The sequence below is a fragment of the Carcharhinus amblyrhynchos genome, chromosome 1 (genome assembly GCF_965287045.1).
Source record: "Carcharhinus amblyrhynchos chromosome 1, sCarAmb.v2.hapA, whole genome shotgun sequence".
NCBI classification, from domain to species: domain Eukaryota; kingdom Metazoa; phylum Chordata; class Chondrichthyes; order Carcharhiniformes; family Carcharhinidae; genus Carcharhinus; species Carcharhinus amblyrhynchos.
In genome coordinates this window covers 76,151,907-76,175,248 of record NC_137324.1, presented here as the reverse complement: position 1 = coordinate 76,175,248, position 23,342 = coordinate 76,151,907, and the positions used below count along the sequence as shown (strand labels likewise).

Here is a 23,342-nt window from a genome sequence, read left to right as displayed (position 1 = left end):
GAGGTCCTCTTCCTGGAGGGTGGCAGGAGGAGGCCACTCACTCAAACTATGAAGTCCTGGATGGAGAGAGCAGAAGGACATACAAACACACAAATTAGGACTTGAAAGAGATCACTTGCACCTTCAAGCTTGCTCTGCCATCTAAGAAGATCAAGGAGGCTCTGACTGTAACATTCCACCTACCTCCAGTAACTTTTTGCCTCCTTGTTTATCAAGAATCTATTGATGTGTGCCTTGAGAAAATTAAAAGATTCTGCTTCCACTGTCTTTTGAGGAAGCAGGTTCCAAAGACTCATTACACACTGAGGAAAAATGTTTTCATCTCTGTCTTAAATTGGCAACTGCTTATTTTAATAGTGACGCCTAGTTTTAAATTGTCCCAGAAGACAAAATATTCTCTCTGTACCCACCCTGTGAACACCTTTCAGAATTTATATGCTTCAATCAAGTCACCTCTTACTCTTCTACAGTCAGCAGATTCACTGTGCCTCACAGCGCCAGGGACCCGGGTTCAATGTCGGCCATAGAATTGTAGAATTCTACAATGCAGAAGTGATTGGGTCACCTTGAGTGACTGTCTGTGTGGAGTTTGCACATTCTCCTCATGTCTGCATGGGTTTCCTCCAGCTGCTCCGGTTTCTTCCCACAGTACAAAGATGTACAGATGAGGTGGATTGGCCATGCTAAATTGCCCTTAGTGTCTAAGGATGTGTAGGTTACAGGGAACAGTGGGATAAATGTATGGGATAATGGGGATGGGGCACTGGAGGGAAGCGCTGGGTGGGATGCTCAGTCAGAAAGTTAGTTGGTGCAGACTTTATGGGTCGAGTGGCCTCCTTCTACACTGTAGAGATTCTAAGTGGCTGACTGCAGAGATTTACTTGAGTCCCACACCTTTCCTTGAAAGTTCTATTTGCAATTGGGGAACATTTCCATTCCACATCATCCCACCCCACATCCTGATTTTCCTATTTCTCTGATAAGCTGTAGACTTCCAGACTTCACCCTGTAAAAGGTGCAAACTTCTCTGAGAGCCATGTTATGAAGATTTCAGCAACTCACAACAATCACTGAGATTCTTGCAGAAAGATGTTGGTGTGGCCATGAACCTCATGCTTCTCACTATATCCCTTTCCAATTTCCATCAGACAAACTTATTCTTCTGACTTCCTGCATTCAGACACCCATCAATTACTGCCCATCCAGCCACAGCAGTGCCAGGAGGGAGAGAGAGCAACAACGCAGCACTGATAAAGATGTCACTCGATCTGACATCCTCGAGCTAAAATACTAGCATTCCATGTAGCTCAGAGGCTAGTATCAAGTTGAAATCACCAAGGCAAGCTTGAGTTGTAACCAGACCAAGGAAAGGATAGCTGGTGTGTCAGCTCGCCAGAGGACAAGATTGCAGTTGAGTTCTGTGACAAGAAACTCAGACCAGGGCTTCAAAGGGGTGGCAATTGGGAGAATGGGCATACACAGTGGGTGCATTGGTTAGTCTGCCAAGCTGCCACCTTTCATTGTCAAGGTGCATGGAGGAACCTGCTTTGTCTCGACAGAAGGCAACACATGCAAAGTTGTCCTTTACACAGTCTTTGCTCCACCTCCCTGTCTTGTGGTGAGCCCAGACCTGAGGCAGCTTTTATACGCACACAGGTCATTAGGTGTTCTGCCATTTTATATGGATGTTGCAACGTTCCCTGCCAACTCCAGCAACTCACCACACACCTCCAAAAAAAACACATCCCATAGTAATGCCACAGACTTTGTAGAATTTAGTCCAAATAGCCTGACCTACAAGTTGGGTATCTGACCATTTCAATAATACTCATGGCAGCGGCACAAGCCTTCTTTCCGGAGTGACAAGCAAATACATTGAGTTGGTGGTCCCACGTGGCCCCAATTTCTAAACTGTGCTTCAAATCAGCTTGAACAATTGTTTGATTCCATGATCCAACTAGCATTGGCTACTGCATGGGCTGCAGTGGGTGTGGGCAAAAAACACTGAACAACTCACCTGGTGGATCTCAACTACAGGCCTGCAGATTGGATTACAGCTGACTTTGTGCAGTTGAAGTTGCAGGTGCCTACAGAGACCATCAACAGCACGCACAGTAAATTGGCCTGCCAATCTTATTTGCTTATTATGGGGAACTATGGCAGCCAGTTGTGGTCCCACAGACAATTCATGGTGGAGTCTGGGACAAAGATTAAGGAGTGCACATGGATCGCAAGTATGGCCTATTACATCTAATTCAGTGCAAAAAGAAAAATGGCAATGGGCAGGATTTTCCAGCCTCGCTCTGCCTTGTGTCCAACGAGGGGCATACACGCGATGGGTCATACTGGGGCTGCTCTTGGTTGTTCGAGATTGGCCTAATGTTTCATGTCGTTAGTGTGTGCCTAAACTGGACCAGATACTGGGCAAGACGACAGCTCAGTTACTATCGCTGGATTTGGGCCGGTGTCTGTGGGAGTTTGCGCATTCTCCTCGTGCTTGCGTGGGTTTTCTCCGGGTGCTCCAGTTTCCTCCCACACCCCAAAGATGTGCTGTTAGGCTGATTGGCAGGAATAAATTGTCCCTAAATCAGTTTCCCTCAATCTGGATGGCCATAAAACATTAGACAAGGGTCGTGGGTGGAGAGGGGGACTGGTGGTGTTGAGATGGCGGTGTGGGCTCGTTGGGCCAAAGGGCCTGTTTCCTGTGCTGTTTTTGTTCTTTGCTCACTCCAGAACTGGAAAATCCCACTCAAGGTCAATGGACCTGTCCACGGTCTTCCCCTCACCTACTCTGATTCCCACGCTGGGTGAAACAGTAAAATTCCAGCCGATGCGCACACTATCTACTTTATGTGACCCATTTTGCAAAAAGGCACTGTGTCATCCAATACGTAGACAGGGGGGTTTTGGAAGACAACATGTGTTAAGGATAGACTCATAACTTCATGCATCAATGGTTAAGAATAAATGCCATCATTTAAAAAAAAATCTTTAATTATTTCAAAATATTTTTTGCAGTACTATTTTTGTTAATAATTGCAACTTCCTTTGGAGTCATAATACAAAGCCTCTGCAAACGTTAGGAGAGATTTCTACACACAGTATGAATGTCACCTCTACCATTTCCCATTCACTACTGTGATATCAACCAAGGCCCTCCATACTCTGTAACACTGCTTACAAACGCTATAAGCAAAAGTCATAGCAACAAAAGAGGCATGTGATAGTCAAGGATAAGCAAAACTATTCCATTTACAAACAAACTGTTGCATTCAAGCGTCAGTAGCATTTTCAAGCAGGTCAAAAAACACATAGTACAGCTTCAGAATATTATACAAAGGCGTACACAATTGACTGTGTCAACGTATAACACAGAACATGAAACATGCTTACTTATTTTAAAATGTAAGGCAGCCTTTGGTGTTTGAGAGAACACTGAGAAGACACCAGGTGGCACTCTTAGAGCAACTGTACAAAATGGATTTGAGATGTAACAGGCAAAGTTATAATGATGCTGCACTGAATGAGTTGAGAAGAACTCTGCATATTGGCATGCAGTGTTGCACAATTATGACATTAGAATAGTATGCAAAGGCAGCTTTGAGTAATCTATGCTCTAAAATTGCTTTTGCTTCAACACAGAGCAGTGTAAATGTGTGAAACAGTAACACAAATGATGCTGGGTTTCATAATTCAGGCAAAAATTAATTGGAAAGATTTTTCTTGTTTGTCATTAGCAAAGTCATAAAGAGCTTGTTATGCTCGGGTTTACAAATGTATTTATTTGCAGGAGACAGAGAAAATCTCACCTCAATTGATGGATTAAAATTTAGAAAGGACATCGGACTGTAAGTGAGTCAAAAGGAAAATTCAACCAAAGGATTCTGCAGGTGCTGTGGCCTCCGTTGTAGGTTTTTGTGATTGTGGAGCTGAACAGCTTAGCTCAAAAAATGTTTTTTCTTTCAGACCATCATAAAGCGTCAAGAATGAAAAGCAGAGTACCACAAAGGTGATCAGGTAAACTTCTCTGCAGAAAGTGACATGAAATTGTGTCATATTTTGGTAGCAGAATATTGGCAATACGTCACTTGAAGAAATCCTTTTTGTATATATTACAATGATAATGCTTCAAAATCAATATAGAATTGTCTCTTCTATGTCTGTTCTTGGAACATCTGATGACAATTAAGCCGTGTGGTTCACTGCTTCAACATGAAAGCAGAGTGAAAATCACTTCTGAATACTTTCATTTAAATGATACGTGATCCCTGCCAGGACCTATCTTTCACTGCATGTTGTTTACTTCTGCTTAGGTCTTGAATCATTCTTATCAATCTCAGTGTTCCTGATCATTGTAGTATTTTTGGTTTCATAGTGATGCCTGAATATCACATAGCACAGCTGAACAGTACAGTTGTTTAATCTTTAATTTGTGATTCAAGGCAAGTGAAATAGATGAATTACAAAGAAATAGTGTTATGTTTTAATGAGTGTTACCTGTTACACGCAGTTTTTCAACGCCAATGGCAATTTCATTTTCATCTGCTGAAAACAGTACCTTCTTGCCGTCCTGTGCTTTTACTTCAAACCTTCGGCACTGGGCCTCCACAGCATTAGAACCTGCGAGTCGACAAGAAACAGAAACCACATTTTATGGCAAATACTTCATCAGCCGATGGAGTCATACAGATTTACAGCATGGAACCAGGCCCTTCAGCCCAACTTGTCCATGCCACCCCTTTTTTAAACCCCTAAGCTACTCCCAATTGCTCGCGTTTGGCCCATATCCCTTTATCCCATTTTACCCATAGAACTGTCTAAACGTAGTTTAAAAGACAGAATCATACCTGCCTCTATTACTACCTCTGGCAGCTTTTCCAGACACTCACCACCCACTGTATGAAAAAATTGCCCCTCTGGAAACTTCTGTATCTCTCCCGTCTCACCTTAAACTTATACCCTCTTGTTTTAGACGCCCTTTCTTTGGGAAAAGATGTTGACTCTCTACCTTATCTATGCTCCTCATCATTTTATAGACGTCTATATATTCACCCCTAAGCCTCCTATGCTCCAGGCAAAAAAGTCCCAGTCTATCCAGCCTCTCCTTATAACTCAAACCAGCAAGTCCCGGTAGCATCTGAGTAAATCTTTTCTGCACTCTTTCTAGAATAATAATATCCTTTTTATAATAGGGTGACCAGAATTGTACACAGTATTCCAAGTGTGGCCTTCCCAATGTCTTGTACAACTTCAACAAATTGTCCCAACTCCTGAATTCATTGTTCTGACCAATGAAACCAAGCATGCCAAATGTCTTCTTCACCACTCTGTCCACCTGAGACTCCACTTTCAAAAAGCTATGGCCGGTACTCTAGATCTCCTTGTTCTATAACTCTCTCCAATGGCCACCCATTAATTGAGTAAGTCCTGCCCTGGTTTGATCAACCAAGTCACCTGCATTTATCTAAATTAAACTCTATTTGCCATTCATCAGCTCACTGGCCCAATTGATCAAAATCTCTATGCAATCTTAGATAACCTTCTTCACTGTCCACTATGCCACCAATCTTTCTGTCATCTGCAAACTCACTAACCATGCCTACTAAATTCTCTTCCAAATTATTAATATAAATGACAAATAACAGTGGACCTAGCACTGATTCCTGAGGCACACCACTGGTCACAGGCTTCCAGTTTGAAAAACAACCCTTTACAACCACCCTCTTCTGTTATCAAACCAATTTCATATCCATTTCACTACCTGACCCTGGATCCCATGAGATTTAACTTTATGTAACAATATACCATGTGGTAACTTGTCAAAGGTCTTGCTAAAGTCCATGTAGACAACATCAATTGCACTGCCCTCATCTACCTTCTTGATTACTCTTTCAAAAAGCTCAATCAAATTTGTGAGACATGATTTTTCACTCACAAAGCCATCTTGACTGTCCCTAATCAGTCCTTGCATCTCTAAATGCCTGAAGATCCTGTCTCCGAAAATATCTACAGCACTGTAATTCCTTAACAAGGCCTGTGAGGTGGACCTCATAGAAGATGAGCTCCCTGTTTTAGGCAGTTATGTCTGGGCCAATCAGGGAGTCCTACCTGTGTATGTAACGTGGAGTGTCAAGGTTACTGACTCTCCGGGTTTAGACTTTACGAGGAAGTACCTTTCGGAGGGTTAATGAATGTGTAAATAAATGTAAGTTTGGTGAAAAGACTCCGGCCTCTGAGGAGTTATTACAGTGGCAACGAGGTAAAGCATGAACCTGAAGGAACTCATTCACAAGAGTTGGTCTAATTTGGAGTAAGCCATCCTCAGACATCATGCCTTTGTTTGGACTCATTCAACCCTGCTGTCACAGACTGGGCCCAAATGTGTTACTTTTTTCAGGCAAATGACTTTTGGCAGACATAAAGCCTTGGATAATTCTCCTGACTGCCTATGGGGTTTCAGCATTTGCTGTCATTTGGATTTCAACTTTCCCTGAGGAACTGGATACTAAATTTTTTGAGGAATTGACTGCAGCAGTTGAAGTATACTACAACGCCAAGACACCTCTAATTCTGGATTGTTATTGTGTTTACTCGGTAGCCCGAGCGCCATTTTCAAACTAGATTACAATGACTGGCAGAAGCACGTGAATTTGGTTTAACCCTTAACAATATGCTTAGAGACTGTCTGGTATGCAGGATTAATAATGTAATTATTCAAAAACACTTATCAGCTGAAGCTCAACTGGACTTCAAATAGGTACGATAGTCGGCCTTACTATTGGGAAATGCTGCAAGAGGACCATATGAGTTAAAAGGTATCGCAATGGAAGTGGACATCCATGCCAATTTGATTATGTGCAGGCACCACCACTTGAACGCGAACTATTACAGAGCCTCACTCAGCAAGTATCCAGATACACGTGACTCCAGGTCTGCCCACAGCACAGACCCAAACTTTTACCTAACAGTTACAAGTCCTTTCAAACTCCTGTCCAGTAGTACATTGCAATTGTTGCTGGTATGTGGGGTCGAATCAGCAAAGGAACCTACAAGATCTAGATTTAGAAAAACAACTCATAGACTGGTATCCAGGAGATTTCCATCCTCTGACAGTCCAGCCACATCTGATTCAGAGCAACTAAATTGAATATCGCGGTCCAAATCAGACTCAATCAAGATAACGATATGATTCAATGGACCTCTGGTAATAATGGAGGTTGACATCAGTGGTCAGAGAATCAGTGTTCTATAAAATTTGATATGGACTCCAGTGCTTAACTTTACTCAAGACTTCAGCAAGGCTGAGAACCTATACAGTGGAATCTTTGTGAATTATGGGTACAGCCTCGGTCCCTGTCTCCTATGACAGGCAACTAGTTTGGTTACCAATGATTGTAGTGGAGGGCTCGAAGCCAAGCCTAACTGGGTGAAATTGGTTGAGAGATTGGCTCAACATCTTTCAGCTGGAGAATAGTCACCTTAGAGAAGTCCTGCTTGAATACACTGAGGTTTTCCAGGAAGGTCTAGAGACTAGCAAAGGAGCCAAGGCAACCTTCCATGTTGACCAGGAAGTGGTTCCATGATTTTATAAGGTCCATCTAGTGCCATTTGCCTTATGGGAAAAAGTTAAAGCTGAAATCTGAAGACCAGAATGTGAAGGAATCATCAAACCAGTCCAATTTGCAGAACGGGCAGTACCAATTGTACCAATTTTGAAGTCAGATGAATCAGTCTATCTTTTTGGCGATTTTAAATAAATGGTAAGCCGTTTCTCACAACTGGATAAATACCCAATCCCTTGGACTGAGAATTTATAAACAAAGTTGGCAGGAGGATTCTAGTTTTCAGAAATTGATATGAGTCATGCTTACTTACAATTACAGCTAGACGAGGATTTCCAGAGATATTCAACAATTCATACTCATAAGGGCCTTTCTGATACAACAGACTGCCATTTGGGGTATCATCAGCCTGCTCAATTTTCTGGTGACGAATGGAGAACATCATACAAGATCCACCTCTGATAGGAGCCTATCTGGATCTTGTCCTCATAACAGGAAAAACAATTAAGGAACACTTACAGAACCTTGCAGAAGTTTTGCAATGCAGGCATAAATCCAAGAAGGGAAAAGTGTGTATTCCAGGCCCCCCAAGCAACCTATCTGGGTTACAGAAGAGACAAGTCTGGTCTACATCCCTTGGGAGACTAGGTGCGGGTGATCAACTGTGTCCCAGCTCCCACATCCATCCAGGAGTTAAGAGTTTTTCTGAGGTTGGTAACCCACTATGGGAAATTTATACCCAACCTTGTCTCCTTCCTGGCCACATTACACCAAATGTTAAAAAAGGATCAGCCTTGGGTATGGTCTTCCAGTCAATCCTTGGCGCTTGATAAAATAGATCAACAGCTTTCCTTATGATGCCAGGAAAGAACTATTACTGACCTGAGACGCGTTCTCATGTGGAATCGGGATGGGATGGGCACATAGTGGAGAGGAACACCCAATTGATGAGCTTTCAGGATCTTAGCTATCACTGAATACAAATATGCCCACATTTAGAAAGAGGAGTTATATTAGTGACAATAAAAAAGAGTAAAATAATCTGTATAACTTTTTGTGAAAAAGGTTTTATTTTATATTTTTACTCAGGGAGTTAAAAATAACAAAAAAAAATTTCAGGTTATGATTTCTTCTGAAATTCTAAGCTGACTTGTTATGGAAGTATATTTAACATAACACCACATCCACGATTCCTACTTAAATGCAGCAACAAATTTCAAACAGCCTTAATACTATGTTACTAGAACACAGCACAAAGAACTATCAGTCAAATAAGCACCAGAATAGGACATATTCCCTCCAGTAGCCTCAGACTCAAAACCTTCTTGCAACTCCTGCTGTGTGTCTAAAACAAATTAGAATTGCCCAAGCTCCAGCACCACAGTACCATGAATAGATTTTTACATTTAAAGGAAAGCTCCTCTAAAAGTATGTAATCCTTGTACTACTCAAACAACTCCCTATTTAAAGAGACTGCTTTTCAATGTCATAGTCCTCTCAGTTCCACTTGCAAACACTTCATAATTGCTCACTTTCCAATCTCGGATATTCAAATTCAAGTCAGCGAAGCGGTTTGCATTAACATTTCCAAAAATAAAGCTGCTTTATCCAGTCTTGGTTGCCAATTTCCAGGACTTAGGTGTAATACAAAAACGTTATAATCAGAAACAGTCCAGTATCATAGTTATTGGTGCAGTAACACAACATAGCAAAAATAATGCAACATGCATAAATTGTGTTAAGGTGCGTCACAAATTTAAATGTTTCATTTTCCTCACTCTAGCTGAAATTAATAGATGTAAATGAAAACCATTTTTCTGTCTTGGACATTATGGTAAAAGTTGTTCGTAAATTACTTGCACTTGTAAACCACTGAGTAAAGGACATAAACTATGGGCAGTATTCTCCTATCTGGGGAGTAAGTCCTGTGGCAGTGACTGGGATGTGAGGAGTTTCCCACTATGGCAGCCAGTGGGAGACCATGCTATATCGCCCAACCCCAATCTCATTAATTAGGTAACCAAAGATTTTGTGCCACATGCATGGTGTGACAGGCCTGACGGTGCATATCCACTATCATGTCTAGATGCCATATTGAGAAAGCGCCCAACATCACCGACCCAACATCAAAGAATGAAGGCGTACCTCCTAAAAATGAAGGTGGATTTGCAGGAGCACTCTGAGGCGAAAAGATAGACCGCAGCAGTGAATCTGGCAGCCTCCCTCACCCATTGCTGTGGTGTTCTGAGGTCCAGGGTAGCTGGCAGCCTCCATTCTGAATTCTTTTGGCAGCCCCAACTGAGTCCAAAAGTCTGATGTGTTTTGAACCAGCATGTTTTCACACTGGCATTGTGCTGAATGGGGCAAGGGGGAAGTTTCCAGTCTATCTTTCATCTGCCTCTCACAAGCAGAAGGCAAATCAGTTTCATGCTGGCTTCCAGTGGGTTTCCTCATCTCCTACGGTGGGCACCTGCTGAATATACCATGGGAAATTCATGCTGGCATTCAACCAATTTGTTTGCTCTCCCGTCAAAATTGGACCCATTGGACCCTTTGGCAGGGCTGTGGAGGATTTTGCCCTAAAAGTGGTTCAGTTGGAACCACTCCTGCTTCTGAGTTCAGAGTTATGATTTCAAGCCCTCTTCCCAGACTTGAAAACAGCAATCTGAACTGATATTCCAGTGCAGCACTGAGGGAGTACTGCACTGCCAGAGGGACAGTACTGAGGGAGTACTGCACTGCCAGAGGGACAGTACTGAGGGAGTACTGCACTGCCAGAGGGACAGTACTGAGGGAGTACTGCACTGCCAGAGGGACAGTACTGAGGGAGTACTGCACTGCCAGAGGGACAGTACTGAGGGAGTACTACACTGCCAGAGGGACAGTACCGAGGGAGTACTGCACTGAGAGTGGGACAGTACTGAGGGAGTACTGCACTGCCCTTGGGGTCTATACTCACCACTTTGCCCCCAGTGGAAATCTCCAGAACAAGTTCAACTCTGGTGAACCTGTTTGAAACTGCAGCTATTGATGTTATGTCGGCACAGTGTGAATATATGGCGTGTGGTGAGTATCTGGCGCGAGGCATGTTAATTATATTGAAATGTATTTAAATCAGATACATGCCCATTGTGAACCTGACTATGTCACCAGAGAAGGGCAGTGAAAATCAGAATTTCGAGTTCGCAACTTTCAGGTTTTGCTGCATCTTGAGCCCACGCCAGCTATCTCACAGATGGCAAGAGTGGACTCAGGATCCTGCTCTACATAATACCACTCTTTGCATTTCAACTGCTTATTTTGTTTTTACTTGATCTCAAGATGTGAACATTCAATCTGGCAAACTTCCAAATTCATGACTCATTATTATTCACACATATAATATCATAGGTTAACCACTTTAGTAGCTTAAACAGGATGATAGATTATTACCTGAATGATTATAAATTGAAAGAGGGAGATCTGCAATGAGATCTGGGTCTCCTCGTACACCAGTCATGGAAGGTAAGTATTCAGGTGCAGCAGACAGTAAAGAAAGCAAATAGTGTGTTGGCCTTCACAGAGAGAGGATTCAAGTACAGGAGCAGGGATGTTTTGCTGCAATTATACAGGGCTTGGTGAGACCATATCTGGAATACTGTGCACCATTTTGGTCTCTTTATCTGAGGAGGGACTGCAGCAAAGGTTTACCAGACTGATCACACTGGGATGGTGGGATCGACGTATGAGGAGAGATTGAGTTGGTTAGGATTATATACACTGGTGTTCAGAAGAATGGGGTGGGATCTCAGAGAAATCTATAAAATTTTATCAGACTAGACAGGGCAGATACAGGAAGGATGTTCCTGATGGTGCAGAGTCCAGAACCAGGGGTCACAGTTGAGGATACAGGGTAGACTGTTTAGGACTGAGATGAGGAAAGATTTCTTCACCCAGAGAGTGGTAAGCCGCTGGAATTCACTATCAAGTAAAGCAGTTGTGTACAAATCATCATGTTTTCAAGACGGAGTTAGACATAGCTCATGGGGCAAAGGGGATCAAAGGATATGGGGGGATCAAAGGATAGGGGGGGAAGGCAGGATCAAGCTATTGATGAACCATGATGATAATGAACAGCAGCGCAGGCTCGAAGGGGTGAATCGCCTCCTCCTGTTTCTATTTTCTAGGTTTCCATGTTTAAAATGAATGATTCACTTTATTCTTTGTGTAGTTTTATAACTTGCAACTAGATCAAGGTAATTCAAGGTACCCTGTAAGGTCAATCCAGCAAAAGCAATTTTATAGGATTTATGTGAAAGTATTCTATTTATAAGCAGTTGAAAATCAGCTTATCATATTGGGAACTAGCTTGAGACTAGCGGCAGGGATTACCACACACTGATGGCTCGACAAAAAAAAAATGTATTGAGTTTGGAACACCTCGATCAACTCTTCAACCTACAGCAACCCATGGCACAGAACTGTTGAATAATTTCAATTCAAAGAATCACCAAACAAGAAAAGAGCTGGATTTTTATTCTGAGCAGCGTGCAGCTCTCTGACCTTGCTGTTTCATCTATGCCAGCGAATGCTGCACTCAATTTAGATAGGATTCAATTAATTGGCTGAAAACTCACATAAGTATACAGCAATGTTGGAGAAGTGAAATATTGAATAATAATTGCCTCCCTCAAGTTAAACTTTAATGAAGACAATCTCCTAAAGCCCCATCTGTAAAGTTCCCTTTTAAAGAGATGATTAAATGCTGATGACAAGAATACTGCTAAAAATGATGTTTGATGAAAAATTAAAATTAAAAGTGTATTTACATCACCCCAAAGTCTGGAAAAGATGCCAATAATACAAAATTCCACTTCAAAACATGAAATACAGACGGTTGGATTATCCTGCCCTGCCAGTAGGAGGCATTGCCACGGGCAGAATGGGATTCTAATTCCACCCTCAATGATGCCCAATACTATTGAGGCTGGACAATCCTGGCCAGACTAAATAAGCAAATTATCCAGGCTGACCAGCACTCTGAAGACCCCCAACTACCCCCCCCCACCCAACCACCCTGCCCCCCTGCACCCAACTACCCGTCACCCCCAACGACTGTTCCCACCACCCGACTGCCCCCCAACTCCACCCCTCCAACTACCCTCCCCATCACCTGACCACACCCTACCCCTCCAACTACCCTCCCCACCACATGGCTACACCCCACCCCTCAACTACACCCCACCCCCCCAACTACCCTCCCCACCACACAACTACACCCCACCCCTCAACTACACTCCATCCCTCCAACTACACTCCCCACCACCTGCCCGACTACATCCCACCCCACCAAAACTACCGTCCCCACCACCTGACCAAACCCCCCCCCACCCTCAACTACCCACTCCACCACCCAACTACCCCCAATCCCACTAACTCTCTTTCCCGCCACCTGACTAATCCCAAACTCTCCAAGAACCCGCTCCACCAGTCCTCTACACCACATCCCCCAGCTACACTCCCACAACCCAACTATCCCACATCTCCCAACCTCTCCACTATTCATCACACCAGCAGCTATGTTGTAAGCACCTGACCCTCCCCAGCTAGACTCCTGACCACGCAACTAGCCCCGATAACAACCCCACGACCACCTCCAGTTCCCGACTACCCTCCAAACTCCCTTAACTATTCTCTAAACCTCATCCCTCAATTAGCTCCCCATATCTAACTGATCCCCAGAAACTATCCTACCTCTGACCCATCTTAATCCACCACCCATCCTATTTCCTTACCTTCTCTACTCCCTGGCTTCTCAGATTGCATTTAAACACAGGAGGGAATTTTCCCATCCTGCCGGCCACGGGAATCGTAGCGGGGGTCAGACCATGCAAAGGTCCATTGACCTCAGATGGCATTTTCCGGTTTTGGGGCGAGCAGGGCTGGAAAATCCCACCCAGGGACTTTTAAATTTACCTCGTTAAGGGGATGTGTCGACAGTGCACTGTCTCCTGTGACACTGCTGCCCTGCATTGGAAGGGCTCGGGAACCAGGTACACTGCACATTTCTCACCAGGCCCTGGTCGGTACAGCAGGCAAGAAATGTGCAGCCCCCAGCCTGGGTAAGTGAAAATGGAGCAAAATGGCAATCCAAAAGGTGATTGCCACTGCTCAGAAGTTCTGGCAATAAAATGCATCATGGCAAATTAAAGAAAAATAATTGGCCATTGGAAAGTGAACCACAATAACCACTTATCACCAACAAATACTGATGCACTTGCAAAAATCACATCCCGCTGATATTTTGGGAGACATTGAAGATCATTGCTGCATGGATGGATATTGCTCTGTAAGTCAGGACTAGATTGGATGATAAATATCAGCAATGTTCCGCACAATAGCCTGAAAGTCTCCACAAAGATGACATACAAATCACCCCCTTTAAGTCATCACGCTACTGCACAAAAAAAATTGAAAGGGGCTGCACACTGAGATAATATATCTGTGCGTTCTAAAAGCAAATACGAGGAAAGGTTGGTCACCAAATACAGAAAGCATGTGCCTATGGAACTTCCTCACACATTGCCTCTCAGAAGTGATGTAACCTATGTCTTTAATTCACTTGCTTTTGCTTTTATTCTCTTTTATGGAGCAGCACGGTGGCAAGCACTCCAGCGTCACAGCATCAGGGATCCAGGTTCAATTCCTGGCTTGGATTATTGTATGTGTGGAGTCGACACATTCTCCATGTCTCTGCGTGAGTTTCCTCCAGGTGCTCTGGTTTCCTCCCACAGGCCAAAAGATGTGCTGGTTAGGTGCACTGGCCATACTAAATTCTCCCTCAGTGTAGCCGAACAGGGACCAGAGTGTGTCGATTAAGGGACTTTCACAGTAATTTTATTACAGTGTTAATATAAGGCTACTTGTGACATTAATAAATGAACTTAAATAAACTTAATTATTTCAATAAAACCGCTCAGTTTAAATAGAGGAATAATTACAAAATGAAACAAACACAGTCTGGGACTCTAAGAAGGCAATCTTATTGGCTCATCACGCTGCTCCCTAAGGGGTGGGACTTAACACGAAGGGGTGGGTACTAAGGGGAGGTAGGAGGGCTGCACACTCTGCAATTGGTTGGGGCTGGGGAATATTGGGGTGGTGACTGGCTGGGTGCTGGAGAGGGTATCGGGACAGCAATCATCTGGGGGGAGAGGGAGGTTTATCAGGGCAGTGATCTGCTGGGGCAGGGAAGTATCAGGACAATACCTGGGGGGTTGAGGACACTAACAGATCTCTCTGTTCTGTTTACACTTATACTCAGAACACAGAGATCTGAGCGTGTACTATGACATCCTCCAAATGTGAGTAGCCGGCTTTAGGTGAGAATAGACTCCATCCACTCCCCCTACTGGCGTGACTCACACTTTGCCTTTTTTTTGCACTAAGTGGCATATGATCGTGTCTGAAAGCTCACTGAAAACATGTTTGCAATTCTCTCCCGTTTTCACGCTCGTTGGCCGTTTAGAATTTTTTTGATGAGATCGACCCCAAAGATTCTAATTTTTCCAACTTAAAAGTATTCTTTTATGGATATGGGCAACCTTGGCAAGACTATCATTTATAGCCCATCTCTGATTGCAACTGTTCTGAGGACGGTTAACAGTCAGCCACATTGCTCTGGGTGTGTAGTCATACGTAGGTCAAGTCAGGTAACGATGGCAAATTTCCTTCCCCAAACGGCATTTGTGAACCAGATGGGGTTTTATGACAATCAAGTCTAGTTTATGATCACCATTCTGAAATTAGTTTTATATTCCAGATTTTTGGTAATTGAATTTAAATTACACCAGCTGTCAATCTTGGGATTTGAACTCATGTCCCCAGAGCATTAGGCTGAGTCTCTGTACTGCAAGCCCAGTGATATTATCCCTATGTCACCACCTCTCCATACTGCCACACAGCACCAGTAGAGAGCAAAGATGGGTCTCAGAAAAATGGTCGGGAACTGATATGGAGGCAGGGTGAACTTCCAAGTTCATACCAAATATTTCAATGATGTTGATTTGATGCCACCGTGTGAATTGTGAACATTTAGCTCTGCTCTTTCTGTGCCAACATCCTCTTTAATATATTGCTGCTCCTTATTTTGTTCTTTCCAACATGCATCACTTCATATTTTTCTGTATTAAATTTCACCTATCTTATGGTTTGTTCATGTTACTACTCCATAACCTCCTCAAGATTTACAATAATTGTGCACTTGGTATCATTCAATAAAGTTTTGCACCTATATCTAAGTTCAGGTCATTAATATATATATCAAAAATTGGAATGTTCCTAATATTAAATCCTGGAATTCATCACTATTTACTTCCCTGCAGTCAGGAAAACAACTGCTCACAACTGCCTCTTTTTATCCCAAGGACTTTAGTTTTGCTAACAAGTCTATTAGGTGGCAATTCATCAAACGTTTTTTGCGCAACATGAGATTCAAGCACATGAACTGCAAGATTATGAAACATGCATTCTTTATTCGACTGGCATCAGATCTTTATAAACATTAATGAAGAGTTTAGCTCAGGGGGATTAACTATTTACAATGGACTTTAGCACCTTTGGTCCTGTCCATTGATAGTTTAACTCCTGATCTCTAACCACCTGGGTAGCAGAGTTCAGATGGTGGAGATTCCAATGACCACATTGTTTTCCAGATACAAAGGAGATCTTCCTCTCCTTGTGCCTCTCAAACTCAGTTTGTTTGGCTCCCTAGTCACTGCCAGAGAGTACAGTCTCCCCTATTCACGACAAAGAACAAAGAACGGGAAACAGGCCCTTCAGGCCAACGAGCTCACGCTGCCATTTCAACATTGTGGATCCCCTCTTCCACCCACGACTTGGCTCCTCAACGCTGCAACTCACAATTCTTGAACTTATGCTCCAACTGCTTGCTGCTGCCCTGATCTCTTCACTCCCCAGAAGTTTTCAGGGTCCACACTCTGGGCTCAAGTTCCACCCCCAATCTGCTGAAGGCTTCACCCTTCTGAGCCAACCAATTCCCCACTCTGACACCCACCTGGGCCAATGACATCTGCAGGCAGAGACCTGGTGCTTTGTAAGGAAGTCTCTGTATTGGGCAGGACCCAACATCTAATCCCATTCCAGTGTCAGAAATTGGGACATCGAGTTCCTGATTACTCCCCTGCTACATTTGAAATTCCATATTGTAATAGTCTTGCCAATAATCTTTGGACACCAGTCCTAAGCTCTATACGTAACAATACATCGGACCAGGTTGAGAGTGCATGTTTAAGCTCCTGCTGCTTGTCTCTCGTTGGGCGAGTTTCCACTCACTCAATCAGGATACTTATATTCCACAAAACTGAGAGGGAGATCTGTTGATGATGCCCTGTCTCCATCATGGCCATGATAATACATGCTCATAACAGCAACAACACTGATTTTATCAATCCTCTCTATTACCTCAGCAAAGAACTCAGTCAGACACAAAAACAGAAAATGCTGGAGAAACTCAGTAGGTCTGACACAATCTGAGGACAGAGAATAGAGCCAACATTGTATCTGGATGATCCTTTGTTAGGGCTGAAAGCTACAGATGACGAAGGGTCAGTCAGACTCAAAACATTGACTCTATTCTCTCTCCACAGATGCTGTCAGACCTGCTGAGTTTCTCCAGCATTTTCTGTTTTTGTTTCAGATTCCAGCATTTGCAGTAATTTGCCTTCATCATGGTGAAGAACTCAAGTCAGGTTTGTCAGAAATGACTCCAACAATCCATACTGGCTGTTTATTAATTCATCTTCTTCCAAGCATCTTGGATTATCGTCTCCACAAGTTTCCTCATTGCTGATCTTCAGCTAACACTAAATGGTGAGTTGTTTGTTCATTTCTCTGACCATTGTGCACATCCTGCAGCATTTCCATCCCCTCAGTTCACTGGCACCAATCTGGTCTCCAAGAGCTTTAAAAGATTATGGTCATTAATCGTCTGCCCTTTCTTTGACTGTTCTCTTAATATGAAGTAGTTTATAAAAGACTTCAGTGTTTCTTCTTATATTACCTGATAATCTTTTCTCATCTAATCTCTTTTCATTTTTTTGTTTTCTTCATCGGTTTTCCTCTGTACTCCTAGGTAGTTAGCTTGAATCCAAACTGTACTATGCAGCTCACATTATCAGAAACCTCCATTTGCTTTACCTTCTATTTCTTTAGCCATCCAGAGAATTCTAGCTTTTGATGTTCTTCATTGGAATGTATTTATACTGTACTCAAATATATCCTCTTCGAAGGTCTTCCATTGTTCATTTACTGTTTTATCTGCCAGTTTTCATTTCCAATCCATTTATGCCAGATCCCTTTTCAGCTCACTGCAATTAGACCCTTTCCTGTTGAGTATTTTTCCCTTTAACTTTTTCCATGTCTTCTTTTGTAACAATGCCAAATGAAGGGGAAAGTTCAAAGGAGATATGAGAAGCAAGTTCTTTTCACACAGAGTGGTAGGTATCTGGAACTGCAAGGCATGGTGGTGCAGGCAGATATGACAGGAGCATTTAAAGGGCTTTTAAATAAGCACTGGAATATGCAAGGAATAGAAGAATATGGACCAAGTGCAGGCAGAAGGGATTAGTTTAATTGGAGGCACATTCGACACAACATCATAGGCTAAAGTGCCTGTAGATGGCGGACAGGCTTTTCTGAGTCAGGAGAGGAGATATTTGCTGTAGAATTCCCAGGATGTTGATCGTGAGGGATTCAGCATGACTTATGTCAGATTTTATGTGAGTTCTATTTATGTCAGATTTTACAGAATTGCCCCCAACCTTTCTAACACCTCCTCCCTCTGAAATGTAAATTCTTCTAATGTACTAGTTACCTCCTCTCACCAGGCTTGGGTAGCAGCCCCTTCCTTTCTAAAGACTGGTTCAAATACCTCTACTATTTCCCTTGCCTCTGCGATTTCTCTTGCCTCCGCGTGCAAGTCCCCTTCTTTTATCCCTAATTGGCCTACTCTTTCTTTTACCACCCTTTTATTATTTACATGCTTGTAGAAGATCTTGCGATTCCCTGAATATTCACCAGTCAAATAATGGCATTAAATCAAGGTCATCTCAGGCTAAAGGGTGTGGTAGTCAGCAGGCCACCTCAACCTGAAGCTATGGATCCTGGGGATAACCGAGACATAGTGGGAGGGTCAGGAAGATTAGGAATCCGCAGGCACTTAGTGCACACATTTGAATATAGATATTAGAGTAAAAAGGTCACCATTTTGTTTTGAATGTTTGGCAATAAATTTCACTTTGTCCACCCACAGAGCCCCCACCCTGCCTGTTCATGCCACCAAGCTTGGGGGAAACCATCATGCTTATCTGGTACCTCATTCCTGTGGAGTGTGAGAGTGGCAGCACTATGTCCCTCCCATCCTCTTGCCAATCCCCGCTAAGGTAGGGAACTCCCTCGGCTGCAATGTGAACAGGAACCCAGGAAGGAAGGCTCGGGCAGTGCTGCCTGCTTACCAGCCTTCACAAACCCCTTTAGAGCAAGGGGCACCCTGGTGTGAAGGGGAGGTAGGGCCTGTAAGTCACCCCTCACAACCCTTCTCCTTGAAATGGTGATTCTGGGACCCCCATCCCCACTCCCAAGTTGAACTTATCTATGTTCCCTGATCATCTCCAGTGCCCTCTGAGTAGTGCACACCACAGTGAGTGCTGGCTGCCTGAGCGCTCACCTCCAGGTGCCAGGTTCATGCTTACGCAGACCTGTTGTAAATGGCATCAGTGTGATGTCACACCAGCACCCACTGAATAGCCAGTGAGGAGTAAGTCCTGGAGAGAATGCTCACTAATGACATGTTGTATTAAAATGAACTTCCCGTGATTCTGCGGTGTGTTTCACACCACTCCTCGGGGGAGGCATGGACAAGATCAGAACTTGAATTCTTGCCAGCGTGAATCATGCTCCCAGGATGTTGAGCATACACCGCCATTCCTGCAAATGGAGTGTGCAGGCTCAAGCTCGCCCCCTATATATTCCCTGGTGTCGAAGTCATTGCTCACAACTCCTTCAATAATGCAGCAGGACTTGGATAGCATCCAAGGTTAAGCTAATAGCTGGCAGGTAGCCTTTGCTCTGCAGAAGTACGAAGTAACAATTATCTTGAACAACAGAAAACCGGCTACCTCCATCAGATAGTCAACAACAATACTATCACTGTGTTTGCCAAGAATACTGGGAGTCTTCATTGACCCGGAACTAACTTGGACCAGCTATATTAACGCTGTAGCTATGAGAGAAAGACAATTGTAGAATCCCTATAGTGCAGAAGAGGCCGTTCAGCCCATTGAGTCTGCACTGACTCTCTGACAAATAATCTTACCCAGATCCTCTCCCCTGCCCTACCTCTGTAACCCCACACATCTTATCATGGCTAATCTATCTAACCTACTCGTCTTTGGACATTAAGGGGCAATGTAGCATGGCCAGTCCACCTAACCTGTACATCTTTGTTCTGTGGGAGGAAACTGAAGCACCCAGAGGAAACCCACATAGGCACAGGGAGAATGTGCAAATTCCACACTGACAGTCACTCAAGATTGGAATTGAACCCAGGTCAAGTGAGGCAGGAACATTAACCTCTGTGCTATCATGTACACTCAATAGATGTGCTGGGATGGGGTGCTCAGCAGCTTACCTTCTGTAGACTTATTAGTTACCTGGATGGGTTTGATCACAAGAACTAGAAACTCTTCATCAGTCAAAAAGAAGAGTCTGATTCATTGCCAACCACCCAGTCCCTGCTCCCCCACCCTCTTCCTGGCCGCTGGAGCCAATATCCATGCCACCCTCAATCACCAGGGTACTTTGGCTACAGTATGTATGAAATATAGGAAGCAACTGCAGTAATGCACCAGGGTTACTTTGACAGATCTCCCAGCCAGTATCACTGAGAAGGGCAGAAGCATAATTGTGAGAAGTCACACATCATCTTGCCTTTGACATATATATACATTGGATTCGGTTTCTGTCTATTCCTCTCTCCTTCCTTCCCCTGCTCAACAAATGTCTTCTTCTTTTCACCTCTCTTTTCAACCAGACCTGAATGAGAATACTTTTTGCCTGGGTCTACACTTACTCCCCCTCACTTGATCCAACAAGTTCTCCTTCTTGGTGCCCATCAATCCCCACTATCCCTCCACAGTATCTTTCTTTTATCTCCCTGTTGCCTCTGAATGCAGCACTGTTAAAAAGAATTTAAAGACTTCGTTCATCATCAACAAATTCTTACACATAATACGTATTTTTCTTCTCTTTTTCCCTTTATATCTTTTTTTCTCTTGCTCCATTTTTCTCTCTCCAACTCTTATACATATTTTCCTTTCCACTCATTCTTCAATTCTCTTCCTTCATATCACATATTTTCTCCTACTTTTCCCTCAATTTCCTTTTGCTCTTTTAATCCCATTTCTCTTTCATGTCCCCTTGTTTCTTCCTCCTTCTGTCATGTTTATTCTCCCTACAAACTTAAATACTCTCTTTCATTCTTTACTTCTTTTCTCACATTTATTTTCACCTTTCAAATTTCCCTCATTCTTACTTCTCTGAGTTGTTTTTCTAACTTGTTAGCTTGCATTTCAAGCAGAAGAGGGATATCAGATCACAGAAAAAATACACATTGGGCATGTATAATGCACAAGGAAGATTAGAAGAGCATTTGCATGGTAGCATCACTGGAGAATACTCAAGGATTTGTAATCCTGTAAGGGTCAATTACATTACATAGAAATTAAAACACTGAAACAAGCCATTTGGCCAGGTGATCTACTTTTCTGTTTATCCATCACACACAGTGATCCTATTCCATCGGCCTGCCCTGTGGCTACTATATTTTTTGGTGGAATATATTTGAGGAGAAAACTGAAAGTGGGAAGAGCAATTTTGCATTTTTTAAAATTTTTATTCATTGGGGTGGCACGATGGCGCAGTGGTTAGCACTGCTGCCTCACAGTGCCAGGGGCCTGGGTTCAATTCCGGCCTTGCTCACTGTCTGTGTGGAGTTTGCATGTTCTCCCCCTGTCTACATGGGTTTCCTTTGGGTGTTCCGGTTTCCTCCCACACTCCAAAGATGTGCGGGTTAGGTCAATTGGCCAGTCTAAATTGCATCTTTGTGTCAGGGGGTCTAGCAGGGTAAATACATGAGGTTATGGGGATAGGTCCTGGGTGGAATTGTGGTCGGTGCAGACTCAGTGGATCAAATGGCCTCCTTTTGCACTGTAGGGATTTTATGATCAGCTCTGGATATGCTGGCAAGGGAAGCATTTATTGTCAAACTTTGGAAAGTGATGTTGAGCTATCTTCTTGAACATCTGCAGTGCACCCACAATGCTGTTGGAGAGGGAGTTCCAGGATCTGGACCCAGCAACTGTGAAGGCATGGCAATACTTGACTTCCTTAGGCCTAACCATCTTCAGCTGCTTCGTCAATGACTTCCCTTCCACAATAACATCTGAATTCGGGATGCTTGCTGACAATTGCACATTTTTCAGTATGATTCGCAACTCCTCAATGTGACAGCCCACGTCCAAATGCAGCAAGGCTTAGACAACATTTAGGCTTGTGCTGATAAATGGCAAGTTTTTTCACTGGATGTGGGCATCACTGTCTGGGTCAGCTATTTTTGCCCGTCCCAAATTGCCCTTCAACTTTGTGGCTTGCAAGGCCATTTCAGAGGCTATTTAAGGGCTGTGAACAGGAGCAACATGTAAGCCAGACCACGTAAGGATGGCAGATTTCCTTCTTTAAAGGACATGAGCAAACCCAGATGGGTTTTTATGACAGTCAACATGGCTTCATGCATTATATTTTCCAGATTTTTTTTATTGACTTCAAATTTCACCATCAGCTGTGGTACAATTTAATCCAGAACATTGCCTCAGATGTCAGGATTACAAGTCCAATTACAATTCACAGCACACAATTGCCTCCAAAACCCTCCAAGACAAAGCAGGTGGCTTCATTGACACCCCATCTGCCACCAGTGACATCCACTACCTCTACTAACAGAGGTAGCAGCAGTGTGTACAAAATACAAGGTACATTGCGGCAACTGGCCAACTTTTCTTCAACAAACTCATGGCCTCTATCATCTAAGGGCAAAAGCAGCGGATACATGGGAACACCACCATCTGCAAGATCCCCTCCGAGTCGCACGCCATGCTGACCTAGAAGTATATCATCATGTCTTCACTGTTGTTGGTCAAAATCCTTCCTAACAGCACTGTGGGTGTAACTACACCAAATGTACTGCTCACAACCACACTCTCAAGGGCAGTTACAGATGAGCAACAAATGCTCACTATACGAGTGAGGTCGACATCTCATGAAAGAATGTGGAAGAACTATTTTCAAGTCAGGATGGGTGGCATTGTGTACAGTGGTTAGCATTGCTGCCCTCCCAGCACCAGGGACCCGGGTTTGATTCCCTGCTTGGGCCACTGTCTGTGCGGAGTCTGCTCGTTCTCCCGCTTTCTGCCATCCTCCGGGTGCTCCGGTCTCTTCCCACAGTCTGAAAGACGTGCTGGTTAGGTGGATTGGCCATGTTAAATTCTCCCTCAGAGTACCCGAACAGATGCTGGAGTGTGGCGACTAGGGGATTTTCACAGTAACTTCATTGCAGTGTTAATGTAAGCCTACTTGTGACACTAGTAAATAAATTTTAAACTTTAATGTTGTGCGACTTGGAGGGCAACTTGCGGATAGTAGTTTTCCCGTGCACCTGCTGTCATT

General features: G+C 43.6%; 1 protein-coding gene across 1 annotated transcript in view; it reads right to left on the bottom strand.

Moving 5' to 3' along the window:
• sgcz (sarcoglycan zeta) overlaps positions 1–23,342 on the bottom strand; it is an 864,473-nt gene that overhangs the window by 103,658 nt on the left and 737,473 nt on the right. Inside the window, exon 5 of the mRNA XM_080198167.1 lies at positions 4,498–4,620. Coding sequence (XP_080054293.1) covers positions 4,498–4,620 — 123 coding nt within the window. The remainder of the gene's footprint in view (positions 1–4,497; positions 4,621–23,342) is intronic.